General features: G+C 30.9%; 1 protein-coding gene across 4 annotated transcripts in view; it reads left to right on the forward strand.

Moving 5' to 3' along the window:
• LOC134702194 (CAP-Gly domain-containing linker protein 1-like) overlaps positions 1-16,604 on the forward strand; it is a 94,195-nt gene that overhangs the window by 41,619 nt on the left and 35,972 nt on the right. For 3 of the 4 annotated variants that reach the window (XM_063563262.1, XM_063563261.1, XM_063563263.1), the window contains exons 5-9: positions 2,618-2,699; positions 7,574-8,486; positions 12,012-12,094; positions 13,995-14,103; positions 15,182-15,289. In XM_063563262.1, coding sequence (XP_063419332.1) covers positions 2,618-2,699; positions 7,574-8,486; positions 12,012-12,094; positions 13,995-14,103; positions 15,182-15,289 — 1,295 coding nt within the window. The remainder of the gene's footprint in view (positions 1-2,617; positions 2,700-7,573; positions 8,487-12,011; positions 12,095-13,994; positions 14,104-15,181; positions 15,290-16,604) is intronic. The other variant, XM_063563264.1, reaches the window with a different exon arrangement.

The raw sequence follows: 16,604 nt of genomic DNA on the forward strand, positions 1-16,604 counted from the left end.
TTCCAGCTTCCTCAAATGGTCAATAAAAACTGGCCAGCATAATATAGTTCAGAGGGATGAAAGTGCATATAATAGAACAATCAGGTTATAGCTGTAATTTTGCACACTTAAAATATTATCATTTTTACCAAAGATTTCAAATTTCGAAAAAAAAAAAAGTAAATGCACAAAACTACTTAACTCCAAGGAGAATTCAAAACTGAAAGTTCACTTTAACATGTACTCTATTTATAGCAGAACTAAAAGATGCTTAATGATTTTGCATTAGAAGCATAATGCATTTATCAGATATTTTATAGGAAAACATTTCCAAATCTTATTTTCAAACACAATTATATGAATTTAAATATTTTAGATAAAGTAAATGAATAAAAAGCTTTTTCTAATAAATGGTATATATACAAAATAGCAAAACATTTACCATTTAAATCAACTGGTCATTTTAATCCTGACCTTGAAAGGACAGTGTCCTGATGAGTCCAATGACACATACAAAGAAATATTTGTAACATATTTTTGTTTCTTTGGTGAAGCAAAACAAATAACATTGACAAACAACCTACCCATTTAATAAATTATAAATAAGTAGAAAATTATCCCCAGGGTGTATCCGTTTGTTTGTAGTAGATCTCTAATATCTTCTTATATAAATATATTTGACGGAGATGTGCAAATAATTGTCTTAGATCAACGTATTATTATGTATTTTGAGGAGTGTATTGCAGACTTTATTTGTAATCCTTTTCATATCTTGAGGCAATACACATTTATATGTTATTTGATCTCTGTGATATGATTTTGATATTTGACAGATTTTTACACATTAAAGGGTAAAATTGATAAAATAGATGGTGACACTTTACTCTGGGTATATTCAGATTTAGACCGAAAATTATCTTAAATGTAATTTGAGATGGAGTAGTTCCTAAACATTCTGGATTCTTAATTGGTTCAAAAATTGATAGAATAGGTGGAAACAATTTATGCATTATTCTTGGTATAGTAAGACATAGTATAACTTCAGAAATTATTGCAATTTTATCATTTTAAATCAAAATGCAATTTTAAGTTTTGAAAAATCATGTTTAATTCATATAAAAATTCAAAACACAAGTTAAAATTGTTGCTATTATAACCATCGCAATAATTTCTGAATTTACAGTAGAAGGAAAATTCTTCATGTTACTCGACAAAAGTTTCAAGTTTTCTGTAGTAATGATAATTAATCAGTAATTTAGACCATCTAGGATTTCTTTCTACAAAGGAAGAAGATGATATTAAATCAATCAAGTTCTTAATTCAAAAAAATACTCATTAAAAAACTTCCTTCTACAGATTCTCTGCTTGTATAGATCCAAGAAAATAACAATTCCATCTGACTGACTTCTTTATTTCTCCACTTAGCAATATCAGAATCTCAAAATATGTCCTTTAGCTGTCCTAGAAAGCTTATTAAAGATTAGTTCTGGATTTCACTGTGCACAAAACTAGCTGATACAAATGATATATTCTAATTGATTTTTGATAGACTGGGAAAACCTTATATTAGCTTGTAGATTTGAACTAGCTATTAGTATTGTAAGTACTTTCTCTAAGATTTGTACTTAATGTATCATGAATTGTCATTTTGTTAGTGGTGCCATCTAATTTTCAATGGATTTAACTGTTTGTTCATGTTTTGTGCTGTCCAATATGAGAGAGGATTAAGAGCTGAATGTTAGAAAACATGTTAAACCCAATCTTCTTTAGTATATATATGTGCATCAGTCTCAAACTGAGGAGCCTATAGTCCAGTAATGATGTCATTGATTTTTGACTGTCATTGATATTTATTTTTTTAGAATTTTTAGCTTAAATCTTGCTTTTATTATCTCCTTGAAATTTCATATTTTGTCATCATTAAATCTTTAAAGTTTTCTAAAATGGTATATTATGTTTTGCTAAGTTGTTAAAAGTTGTAGAGTGACCTTGACCTTTAGTCCTTGGTTGATAGATCATAGTTATCACGTTTGCCATCAAAACATATTCTTTATTTTTATATAAAATTACCTTTTGGTTTTGGTTCAGACATATAGTGCAATGGCAGATCCATAGAGTTTTTTTTACAGGGTTTTAATTTCTTTCTTCACAACACTTTAAAATTACAATTAAGAACCCCTTATCCCTTATACATGTATATAAAAATATCTGGATCAATGGCTGTTAAAAGAATTTTAATGATGGATTGTTTTAAAACCTTAAGATTAAAAAAATGAATATTCTGTGGTCAGGTTCAGCAAGCTAGCTTTAAGCATTTTACATACTGTATATAAGCCATTAAGGTTCTTACAGTTGTATTTTATACATGTACTTTAAACGTAATGGATTTAAGTAGCTAATCCATAAGCGTATCTAATATTTGATTTGTTTAACAGAATTAACCTCCTTTCTGTTTTATATAAGTATAAAATACCATTACCCAAATGTCAGTGTACTGGTTATTTAGATAATATTGTTATATTTTTCTGACGTTAATTCTGAGATTATTTTGGTGTATAGTATTTTGTATTGTTGTATTATAGAGAAGTGGTTCTGTTTATTCGCCAGATAAATACGGCCTTTATTGTTGTTTTTTCAGTGACAATATTTGTGGTAGTTTAAGTGAAGCCAAGGAAGCTCTGTCAGAACAACTACCAAGCTTGGATCTACTAAAAGCTAAGGTAAGTCTATAAAATATAGAAAAGAAGATGTTGTGATTGCCATTGAATTAGAGAACTCTCCACAAGAGACCAAAATGACACAGAAATTAATAACTAAGGTCACTGTACAGCCTTTAACATTGAGCAAAGCTCATACCACATAGTCGGCTATAAAAGGCCCCAATATGACAATGTAAAACAATTGAAACGAGAAAAGTAACGGTTTTATTTGTGTTTTAAAAGTTTGATTGTTGATCATACAATATATTCTTTGTTCAGATGACCCTACAAAATGTTCTATCACCTTGTTTGTAAACTTTTCAAGCAATAAAAGGTAATCATCATCAAATTTGTGAACATGATATACTTATAAATCAGCCTTGATAATATATTACCTACATTGGAATAACCAAAAGTGGCACTACAAAAGTAGGGGGCAATTTACTGGTATGTTTTTAGATTTGTGCACATCTATCAGATATTCCTTTCTTCTGTTAGTCTTTTGGTAAATATAGTGGACTAATGTGGTCTTTTTACATGTGAACTTTTCAAATCATATACCAAATTATTGTTTTGACCCAGTTCATTGAGAATGGAAACATGATAGTGCAACATATGAGTTTTTAGGCATTTGGGCGTTTTTCATTTAAACTAGGACTTATATCAGCACCTTAGCAAGAACTTCCTCAGAATTTAGACAAATAGATTGATTTATAAGTTAAAAAGACACATCATAAGATCAATGAAGTGTTATTTTCAAACCATTGTTTGTTTGTTTATTACATCAGACAAACTATTGTTAAGAATTTTCAGGTGATATAACATTGCATAACAGTCAAACAGTAAAAATTAGGTGAAACATATGGGTTGCACATGTCACTAACAAAAATGTACAAAATGAATGGGGAAATATTAGGTTCAAGTAAATAAAAGAAAGAAATGATATCAACCTTTGATGTTCAAAACTATAATGTCATATCATGACAAAATTGATTTATATGAAAATTTATCAACTATTTTCATCCAAAATCTTATGAGATAAGTAAATCATGAACAAATAAGTATAACATAAAATCAACCTTAACATTTGAATTGTTTTACATTTGTCAAATTTGGGGCCTTTATATAGCTGAGTATGCAGTGTTGGATTTGTTCATTGTTGAAGGCCATACAATGACCTATAGTTGTTTATTTCTGTGTCATTTGATATCTTGTGAAGAGTTGTTTCATTAGCAATCATACCAACTTTTTTGAAAATCCCAAACCTGGCATAAAGACATTGCCTTATATAAATTCAGACCATAAAACCAAAATAACTTGAACACCTTGAATTAAAAAAAATGATTTTGTGTTTCTATATCATGTTTTTACATCTAGTATCAAACTTTGACTAACAAATAGGAAACTATCTTATCCATATCATACATTAGGTGGTAGATTTCTTGTGTAACATCACACACACACATTAAACTTTAAGCTCCTTAATTTAAGATTTAAAATTTAAACTACAATTAAATTATCCTTTTAGCCTTAAATGACATAATTGTATAAATACCATTATATACACATGTAACAAAGTCACTGTATTGACCATTTAACCCATCAATTTCTTAATGTTCTTAAAATATTAAATTCATTTTGATTTAATGTTTGGTGAGAGATTTTTTAAATTGAAAATGGAAAGTGTTTTTAAAGATCTATATAAATTATTCACAGGCAAGTAATTTTTTCTTCTTTTTAAATGATTTTGTGCTACAAATGTATCCTTAGAGAATTATGACTGTTTGCTTTTGAGATGAGAAGACTAGATGTATAGGCAACAAAATGACAATGGAATGATATTGATATAAAAAGGAAGCAGTGAAGCTGGTTTTTTTGGATGAACTTCTAAACAGTGGCAGATCAAGGGGGCATACCCATAGCCATGGGGGTTCGGGGGGTTCGCACAAACCCCCCTTGAAAACAAATAAGCACTGTTAAAGTCAAGGTTCTGTTCGAAATGTGACTGTTAAAGTCGAGTTTGTGAGACCAACGACCCCCCCTTGGAAATTCCTGGCTACGGACCTGGGGGGATCATACATAAAAATGCTAAGCTTCTGAATGTCAAATAAAGATTTGAACTAAAACAAAAGAAAAAGCACAGCACTTTAACTTCAATATCAAAGCCAGTAAAGTCTTTTAAAGTGCAGAATTAAGCAGACAATAACTCTGGTTTATATACAATTATTTTGACACGAATGTGAAAGATGTTTTGATGTATGTAGACATATGTACATTCCTAAAGCTAGGAAATATACAACAAAACATATGACATGATTATCATACTAGGATGGGACTGTAGCTCTGTAAGGACAATGGATAAATTGGTAAGGGACAAATTTAATTTTTGCAATATTTTCATTAATGTCTCGGGTTAATGTGTAGATGAAATATTTTTATTTAAATGTAATTTGAAACTTGAAAATGCTTATTTTTTTCGTTTCTTCAGGATGGAGGCTGTTGTTCATATCCTATAGTTATTATGTTCATGAAAGTGCTAAAATGATAAAAAAAAATAAAAAATCTTCATTTCTTTAAAAAAAGTTTTTTTTCAACTGATAATAATATAGAGTGAATTGTGTTTTTGCTATGGCATAGTCAAATACAGTACTAGAATAAAGACAGATCTTTCAAAAAATATTTGACAAGTAAAGCATCATTTACCTATTTGTTTTGGTCATGTTGAAAATTAGCGAAAAACTATTTTATAAACATCCCTAACATCTTTGTACATGTATAACACATTTTTTCATGAACAAGTCTGGTTCTCATATATCTAAATGTGAATGGAACATTAGAAAAATAAATTACTTTTTGGCAGCTTTCCCTTGATTGGACAAGATCTGAAAGCTTATAATAAATATATATGATAAATAGAACTATTATAAGTTTTATTGATATTTGAAGCGCTCTGAAGATGTGTGAACCTGGGTGTTTTATTTAAAAGATTTATCAAACATTGTAATATAAAAATTCAAGTGTCCAAAAACAAAAAAATGACCTCATGAATTATCTTTTTGAATGACGGAATTCTGCTTTTTTAGCTCACCTGGCCCAAAGGGCCAAGTGAGCTTTTCTCATCACTTTGCGTCCGTCGTCCGTCGTCGTCGTCCTGCGTTAACTTTTACAAAAATCTTCTCCTCTGAAACTACTGGGCCAAATTAAACCAAACTTGGCCACAATCATCATTAATGTATCTAGTTTAAAATTTGTGTTTTTTTACCCAGCCAACCAACCAAGATGGCTGCCATGGCTATAAATAGAACATAGGGGTAAAATGCAGTTTTTGGCTTATAACTCAAAAACCAAAGCATTTAGAGCAAATCTGACCTGGGGTAAAAATGTTTATCAGGTGAAGATCTATCTGCCATGAAATTTTCAGATGAATCAGACAACCCGTTGTTGGGTTGCTGCCCCTGAATTGGTAATTTTAAGGAAATTTTACTGTTTTTGGTCATTATCTTGAATATTATTATAGATGGAGATAAACTGTAAACAGCAATAATGTTCAGCAAAGTAAGATTTACAAATATGTCAACATGACCAAATTGGTCAGTTGACCCCTTTAGGAGTTATTGCCCTTTATAGTCAATTTTTAACCTTTTTTCGTAAATTTCCATATCTTTTACAAAAATCTTCTCCTCTGAAACTGCTGGGCCAAATTAAACCAAAATTAGCAACAATCAACATTGATGTATCTAGTTTAAAATTTGTGGTTTTTTTCCCGGCCAACCAACCAAGATGGCCGCCATGGCTAAAAATAGAACATAGGGGTAAAATGCAGTTTTTGGCTTATATCTCAAAAACCAAAGCATTTAGAGCAAATCTGACAAGGGGCAAAATTGTTTATCTGGTCAAAATCTATCTGCCCTGAAATTTTAAGATGAATGGGTCAACTGGTTGTAAGGTTGCTGCCCCTAAATTGGTAATTTTAAGGAAATTTTGCTGTTTTGGGTTATTATCTTGAATATTATTATAGATAGAGATAAACTGTAAACAGCAATAATATACAGCAATTTAAGACTAAAAAATAGGTCAAAATGACCAAAATGGTCAATTGACCTGACCCCCTATGAAGTTATCGTTTTTATAATCAATTTTTAACAATTTTCATAAAATTTGTGAATTTTTACTAACATTTTCCACTGAAACTACACGGACAAGTTCATTATAGATAGAGATGATTGTAAGCAGCAAGAATGTTTTGTAAAGTAAGATGTACAAACACATCAAAATCACCTAAACACAATTTTGTCATGAACTGTCTGCTTCCTTTGTTTAATTCACATATACCAAGGTGAGCGACACAGGCTCTTTAGAGCCTCTAGTTTCATTCTCCCTCATATCAGCATTGTTTCTTTATAGTATAATGAGGGGGAAATTAATAATCTGTTGCCATTTGTCGCCTGAGGGACGTTATATAGAATGAAGTCAGAGATGTCTAATTGGCTTATGATGACAATAGTTTATGAATTTTTACACATATGATATAGTTTATTCCAAGAGGATTGTGGAACGTAGAATATATATTTTATGGAAGTTGATAATTTGTGTACAAAAACAGTTGTCCCGGAATATACATAGTACTTCAGAATTGTAAGTTTTGTCATATATGAGGAAAAAAATAACATGATCATGGGGGTAAACATCTTGCTCCAGATAATCTGATATAACTGTTTAGTTCTGATGCAAAGTTAACAAGAAATCAATCAATCAATAGTTCATGGTCATTTAACTGGCATTGTGATTTATTGGTAGATGAACAATGTTAAATGTTTTCCTCACATTTGTATTACAAGTCAAGGCTCCTCTCCTAAAGTTGAATCTGGGTCTAATTTCTCAAACTTGTGTTGTAGGTCCAGACTCCTGCTCCAACAGAGGATAATGAGGAGGATGAGAGAATAGAGGCTGATCAACAGTTAGACCAGGATTTAGATCAAGAAGCAGGAAAAGCTGAGGTTCCTCTAGTGAATATAGAAATCGTAGATCAAGATGATACAACACCAACAGAAGAGAAGAAAGACGAAGATGTTGAAACAGACGCTAACAAAGAATCTTCAAAAACTCCACGAAAAATGACACCAAAAAAGAAAGAGTTAGAAAAATCAGATTATAAAAAACCCAAAGTTGCATCAAGACTTGCTGATTATATAAACCAACCTGTACCAGAACTAAGTGAAGAGGAAAAACTTGAAAGAGCTAAAAATAGAAAAAATAAGTTTCAAAAGAAGGTTGTAAAAAAAGTTGAAAAAGAGGATAAAAACACATCTCAATTGGAAAATAGGCATAAAAAGATTGAAAAAGAACCTCCCAAGATTATCAAACGTACTCCTCCTAAGAGTAAGTGGGATGCCGTTATGAATAAGATAGAGGATAACCAAAGTGCTCCTCCTAAACCCAAGACTGAGGTCAAAAGTAAACTGCAGGAATACCTCAGTACACCAACACCAGTATTCAAGAAAGAGACAGAAATAAAACCTCCGAAAAAGGTTTCAAATATGCCAACGCCGGATTATAGTAAAATAAAAAGTAAATTAAACTTAGCAGCGCCTCCTCCTGCTGCTAAAAAGGTAGACAATAAAAAGAAGAGTAAACTACCTGCACCTGGAAATCTTAAACGTCATTCTTCTATCAGCTCTAATGCTAGTTCTTTAATGAAATTGGATTTAAATGATTCTGGTAGTAGTCAAATCTTTGGATCAGCCCTTACATCAGCCAGGAGCAGCTTCTCTGATCTACATAAGGAGGTGTCTCAGGATAAACCTTCAAGTAAGTACAAAGTCACATGATGAACCTTCAAGTAAGTACAAAGTCACATGATAAACCTTCAAGTAAGTACAAAGTCACATGATAAACCTTCAAGTAAGTACAAAGTCACATGATAAACCTTCAAGTAAGTACAAAGTCACATGATAATTTGTTGTGTCCACTATTAAAAATGGATGAAGGGTATCAACCCCACAAGGACTGTACAAGGGCTGTAAAGCCAGTCAAGGTAGTTAAAAACTAACACTAATTCAGCAAGATAGACATTTTAAAAAAAAATTAACACACAAAAAAAGATAGTCCATCTAAAAATAAAATATAAAAAAAAGTAATTGTTATATCAAAATGGGTTCGCATTTTGAAACCCATATTGTTATTGTTTATCCAAAATTTTCAGGAGAACCCTTAATCTTTCTATTTGTGTTGCAACCATTCAGAATTTCTAGGTTCTTAATACTGTTCCAACTTAATTCTTTATTAAGCCATTTTAACTTTTTCTTATTTGATGAGTTCTAATATTATTATTGCAATGTTCAATTTTAAAAAGGATGGCCATTTGGTGTAAGTAGTTACCTAACTGTAAACACTAGCCAGTCAACCCTGAGGTTGTGAGTTCGAACCCTGCTCGTGCAGGTGCACTTGACTCTCATCTTAATTGACTATGAATGCCAGTCTTCCTATCAAAGGTTGGTGGTTTCTCTGGGCACTTTAGCTTCCTCCACCAATAAAAACTGGCCACCACGAAATAGCCTTATTGCGGTTCTTAAAAGTGGCATTAAAACACCAAAAAATCAAAATCAAATTTAAAACAAAAATCATTCAGGTACAATCTTCTTAAACTCAAAAGCTTACAATTTAAAAAAATAATACTGAATGCAAGTTCATTATACCAGGATGCAATTATCATTGAACAATTCTTTAACTCTATGATTTATAGTGGAGTAACAATAACTTTTCTACAGAATAACAACTAGAGCTGGCAACAAACCTATATCAATATTTGTATGTGACATAATAACTGATACTTCTTCTTGCTGCAATACAATAGTAATAATGTGGTAATGGGGGGCCTTGACATCAAAGGATTTGTTTTACATTGATTGTCAGAAAGTTTGTTTTTATTGTTAAGATCATCATGAAATAATATCATAATTAATAATTGGGAATGTAATGATGATAACGTCTTTTGAGTAGAGGAAAAGTTATTTTTACTGAGAAGAAATTTCTGGTTATTTATGTTATAAAGTTAATGATGAAAGACTTTTTATGTATTTTGTTTTATCTAATCTCTTTAGTACCTGTAATCAGCCAGAATACATTTCCCAGTATGTGTTTCCTTAAAACCTACAAATCTTAATTTCAATGCCTGCCCTTAAGATTTGTTGATTTTGATTTTTTTTAAACCTTATTATAGAAGAGTGACTTGTTTAAACCATTGATACTTTTTTATGCTCTGCTGTAGCAGAGGGCATTCAGTTCTACCCTTGTCCGTCTGTCCATCCGTCTGTTTATACATACATCCCAAAATTGGTTTCTGCTCTCTCACTTAAGTTTGCCTCAACCGAATGTTATGAAACTTTTACACAATGCTTATTACAGCAACCCAGATCAAGTTTGAATTTTGATAGCATCACTTTTACTGTTCTAGAGTTATGTCCCTTTATAATATTAAATGCAAGTCACTCACCAGGGGCATCAATTCCACATTTATTTGTAAAATGAAACTGTTTGCATTTCTTACAACCTTTAAATAAATTTCAGCACATAATCATAAACACTGCACTTTGATTTAAAAATGATTATTAAATAAAGAATATAAAACTAGAACAAAAAGTAGTTATTTATAAAGTTTCAATACAATTCCTGCAGGATTTATACTCTGATTGTGTCTATAAAATCTCCTGATTTCATGTGTTGTTTTTGTGTCACGGTGGTCTGTATCGATTGCTGTATCAACTTGATGAATAATGAATAAATATGTAGGAAAACACAAAACATGATATTCTTCCAAATGAATGCACTCAGCTGGTTTAATATTGATCATACAATCAGTGGTTATTATATTAAAGGTTAAAAGAGAAATATATTACAGTTTTCAATCATCTGTTTTATCATCTGAGGGAAAGGACTATTGATAGAAAACAAAATTGAATTAGATAGCTATGATTAATAATGCATTATTTATCTATGTATATGTGTCCATTAGTGGCTTAAAAATCAATATAAAAAAAGAAATTTTGTAGACCATTATTAAACTGAATATTATGTAAGCCATTTCAAAAATGTTCAAAAAAATATCTTTCACCTTTCAAAAATTAGTTTTAGAAATAAATTATGAAAAAGTAAAACCCATTTTTTCCACTTTTTAAACACTCAGAGATCAAAACAAATCATAATTTAATGTATTTGTTAAAGCGTAGAAATAGATGAAACTATTGACCTAAAACAGTTGCAGTTATTTCCCTTTAATAGTAAATTTTCCAGGAATATTCATAATAGGAGCATTGGGAATAAGTTTGTCATGGTGACAGGATCAAAACAGATCAATACTGTTTTAGAAATTAACATTGATTTAGGCTGTATTTGATCACTGGACAATTACAAGATATTTATCTTATAACAATCACTGATTAAATTGTTTGATAAATATGAATGACCAATTGTGTTTACTCACATCCCTGTATTTCACAAGTTGTAGGCGAAGTGAAGTTGTAATGACATAAATTATGTTTATATTAATTTAAAATCAATAATTCTGATTAATTATTTAGTAGTTTGACCTGTTTTTGTAAATCCAGTAAAGAAAACAGTGATTAGTGTAAAAGACAAACTGTGATCATATAAGGAACTTTATAATCATTTGTTGACATCATCTCACAAATAAATAAGGAATAAAATGTTCAAATTTTTTCACAAAAAATTGCAAAGAAAGTTTAGTTTGGATTCTTCATGGACACGGAATCGTCGTGCTGTATATCCAGGTAAGGACCTATATATCGATGATTTTGTTTCTGGGAAGGATGTTCATGTTAGACATATTGATCAGTCATTAATACAATTGAATATGACTGTAATAGACTTACATTGACTAATTGGTTTCTGTCTGTAGACAATACTCATTCAGGACATGTTGAAGAGTTTTATTAATCAATGTTTAAGGTGATGGATGATAGTGTTATTATCATATGTATCAAGCTAAAAAAGTAATAGATTTTAAAAGATAATTACAGTATACTACTATAATTCTTACTTGCCCAAAAGACAAACTGATTTTTTTTTCATCCAGAAAGAGTAACATTGTGAATATATACAGAACTTTCAAAGACACAATTTACCAAATAACAAAAAAAACATAACTTCAGATATGACAAAAACAACAGTTGGCCAGTTATATACTATATATGTTAACTTTGCATTCGACTTAATTCTTTAGACAAGAATGGCCAATTTTCCTGCTGAAAGTCAGTGGTTCTCCCTGGGAACTCTGGCTACCTCCACTAATATATATGTTTTTTTTCTTTTTTTCAGATCCATCAGTTGGCCGGTTATCAATGCCTGGTAAGAGAGAAAGAAGGGATAGTACCTCCAGCACTATATCTAATATATCTCAGGTAATGTCTAATATATCTCAGGTAATGTCTAATATATCTCAGGTAATGTCTAATATATCTCAGGTAATGTCTAATATATCTCAGGTAATGTCTAATATATCTCAGGTAATGTCTAATATATCTCAGGTAATGTCTATATATCTCAGGTAATGTCTTGGTACATCAATGGCTTAGAGTACCAAATGTGCTCTTTGAGGAAAAAACAACAGTAAACTCACAGGATTTTTATGAAGAGACTAAACAGTTTGTAAAGTTACTGTCCGTTTCCTAATAAACAAAGATGTCAAAACATGATCAATTAGGGTAACTCATATTTAACAACAAAAAGTAAAATGTGCTAATATATAGATATGAGAAGATGTGGTATGAGTGCAATGAGACAACTCTCCATCTAACTCCTAATACAATTTTTAAAAGTACACCATTATAAGTCAAAGTATGGTCTTCAACACGGAGCCTTGACTCACACCAAACAGCAAGCTATAAAAGGCCCAAAAAATTACTAGTGTAAAACCATTCAAGCAGCAAAATCATGATCTATTATATAGAAAAAAAGACAAATGATGACCACTGATCATCTGGTTCCTGACTTAGGACAGGTGCAAACCATTGCAGCAGGTTTTAATAGGTACCTACCTTCACCCTTACCTGAAACAAAAGTGTAACATCACAACATAGAAAGACACACTATATCTAGTAGAAAATATTAACTCTTAAGATTGATCCAGATAGCAAAGTAATCAATTTCTCTATGGAAAACAAAATAAACCAACAACATATTAACACTACATGTTCAGTCATAATATTAACAATAATTCAATCTCGAAGAAAAACACTTGTACTATTCCCCAAAAGTTGTTGCTGTATGATAAAATTGAGGATGGAAACAGGGAATGTGTCAAACAGACAAAACCCAATTGAAGAGCAGAAAATAGCCCATGGTCATCAAATGGTCAACACAGCAACAAAATACTGCACCTGTAGGCAGGCTTCAGCTGGATTCAAAATAAGACTATTAACTAGTTTTATTAAAAGGAATGTACTGTAATTTATCATATATTTAGTACAAAATACAGCTATTTTGTATATCTAATAAAGGTTCTTTTTTCCAGTCTGTATCACCTACCCTGTATCGCATACCCCGTATCGCATGGCTAAACCCGTATCGCATGGTAAAACCCGTATCTCATACTTTTTTTTTTTTTTAACTAAAGTCAGTTTTTTAGGGGTTTTTTTGCTTAAGAATTTTTTTTCTAAAAATGGGTAATTTTTTGGAATGACGTCATTGTTTGGTATGTAACGTCACGTACATCAAGTTTTCATATTGTATGTGACGTCATGAACATCAAGTTTTTACAACATATTTTTTGGCACACTCAATGTAACTATAAAAAATACAAAACACTTAAATATATACAATAATAAACAAAATATTTTCAAAACAACAGATTGTAAGGTAATCTAGGTGCTTCGTATAAATAATTGAGCAGTTATTTTAAAGCTTTGAAACAAGACAAAAGCAGAACTGAAGGTAACCCAGTGCTATGGATCAGAAAACAGTTCATATACTATAATACTCTTCTGTTGAAATATATGATAAAGCGTATAATACATGGCAAAATCCGTATCACATGCCGTATCACCCTCGACCAATATCATCCCTCGGGCCTAAAGGCCCTCGGGATGATATTGATGTCTCGGGATGATACGACATATGATACGGATTTTGCCATGTATTATTCTCTATGTATCAATGAGTATGTATTCCAACAATCCATTTTTTTTTACCAAAACAAGGTCACAGCTATCAAAGAGACTAGTTTTCTGTACCATATTCTAAACACTAATGAGTAAAATTAACAAGGGTAAAATTGTCAAGAAAATTTGTGTATAATTGTAGGGATCATCTTCTCGACCCATGACAGACAGGAGTAGTAAGGTTGCAGAAAGAGTGAGTCTGAGGAGACAGTCCATGCCAGTCAAGAGTAGTATACCTCCTCCAACTGACTGTAAGTGGGGGTGTCCTAATGATTATCATATTCATCATCACCTATTGTACATTTAATGTGTCTTTGACAGTTTAAACTCTACACAAACACACACACACTCAATCACACAAAATTCATGTATTGGTTCAATGATACTTCAAATTTATGAACACGAAGTTTATGAAAATTATTCTGTGGTCATTTTGACACTCTAATTGTCCTTTTTCACTTGATTCTGAAAAGAGAAAAAAAAATCAATTTACAAATTGGTAGTACACATTTTCCTAAGTTTATGGGAATTATATGTCTAGTTGACAACAAAAGTGAATATCAATGAAGGCATAATTGAATTGGCAAGGGAATTAGACATCATTATTTGCACATAAATTTCTTTTACATTGTGACATGGGAGATAACTCTAGCTGTACTAAAATCACTTTTCACAAGAATGGAAAATCACTTAGTGTGAATCTTGTAAAGTTTTTAGCACAATCTGTTTATTGTGATTTAAGGATATCATTTTATTGGTTAACCGCATGAATAAAAACATAATCAGAAGTTAATATGTAAAAGTTGTTGAGTATGACTTAAAACTAATACTCTTGTTAAAATTGTTGATAAAAACTTTTTTTTAATTTTCATTATATATTAAGCTTTAATAGCAAAATTAACAGCATCGTTTACTTTAATTTCTTCAAATGTTTGGACACTTCTGGGTTAAATTTGGAATGGGAAGAAAACTTATGATTTGCCCAGCAAAAAAAATAATTTGCTTTGGTTTAACACTTTCACTTTGAACACATTTTGATAGATAAGTGCCTTTGTTATAATTCAACTTTTACATTATTATTTCTGAAATGTTTTTAAATCAAACTTTTATTTTTTAGAAAACTAAGGTCATATGCAGTTAAAAGAGGCAATTACTTTTTTATTTGAGAAATTGAAATTTTGAAAGAGAAAAAATGTATACCAAAAGATATTAAAGAAATTAAATGAAATTAGTATGTCGAGATATATATGATATTTATTTTGCCACTTTTAATTGACATGACTTTCCGTTATCTCACTAACTGTCTTTACACTGACATTTTATTAACAGTACCCAGGAAATCATCTATAGCCTCTAGAACTAACACAGGGACTAACAAAGTTAATAAAACACTCACCACCATCAGAGATTCACCATCACCAACCAAGAAAGACACCAGTAAGTGTGTGTATGGATTGTATTGTAAAAAGGGGGGGTAACAAGTTAGACACCAGGTAGTGCCTGTGTGCATTTTATTTGATGGGGGAGGGTGGTCCAAGAAAACACCAGTAAGTGCTTTTGTGCATTTTATTTATTTGATTTTTTTAGGGGGAGGGGGTACTCTGACCAGTAATTGCTTGTGACATTTTGTTTTTTGGGTACCAGCCAGTCTTCATAGGCTTGTAGTCATTTGAAAAATAATTGGTAACCAAAATTGAGTTGCTTATATATACCCTTATAACAGGGAGTTCAAATACACTATCTCAAGGATTTGTTACTATAAGATAAGATAAGATAAGATAAGATATTTTATTTCCAATTATGGGCCCCAAAGGGCATAAACATTACAACATCAATAATTTTTTTCATAATACAATACAAACAATGAGATAAAAAAAAAAAAAAAAGTTAAACGAGAACTATTTAAGTTCTTAAAGAATACGTAGATAAAGAATCTATAGTATGTTTTTTTTTTTTAATACTAATGCATTTTATTGCAAGTGTGGTTGATATAGATAACAAACAAGCAGCCCAAAAGAAAAAAAGAAAAATAGATATCCACATATGTATAGTACACAAAAAGTTGGATCAATTAAATATATAATAATTAGCCAAAAAGAAAGTAGAAATTAAACATGTCCATGACTCATTCTGTGTCAGCAGCAAATAGGAAAGCATTATGGTTTCCTAAAGGCAGCTGACACCAGGGGGCGATACCTTATGGGCCATAGGCATGTAAAATGTGTGTAAATGTCTCTTTCCTACCTGTATCAAAAGCAAACAAGGAAGCATCATAGGTAACTTGAATGCAGTTGATACCAGGGGACGATGCCTCAAGGATATAAGAGAACATTTGAATAAATAATATATCTTAACAATTTTTTTTTTTTTTAATCGGCTAGTATGTTATAAATCCTTGGCTATCTGGTCTCTCAAAGAGATAGAAAATTAAGGGGATAAGTTTTGATTTAGGATGATGATTGTTTTATGTACTGTGGATTCATTTATTTTCATGAGTACAAATTTTCCTGGATTGAACAAAACTTGGACTTTCGTAGACATTTTATTTCGTGGTCCTGTTAAAGTTTGCATACAAGTCTATGAAAAATTTGTAATTTGTTGATCATTTAAATTCGATGTTTGTCTGTACCCACGAAATCCACGAAAATTAGTATCCAACTAAAAATAATGAATCCACAGTATCAAAATTTTACCATCTCTAAGCCTCTGACCGGAGGTAATCATCAGTCTAATGTGATAGCATGAATATTAT

Source organism: Mytilus trossulus, unplaced genomic scaffold (genome assembly GCF_036588685.1).
Source record: "Mytilus trossulus isolate FHL-02 unplaced genomic scaffold, PNRI_Mtr1.1.1.hap1 h1tg000424l__unscaffolded, whole genome shotgun sequence".
Classification (NCBI taxonomy): Eukaryota; Metazoa; Mollusca; class Bivalvia; order Mytilida; family Mytilidae; genus Mytilus; species Mytilus trossulus.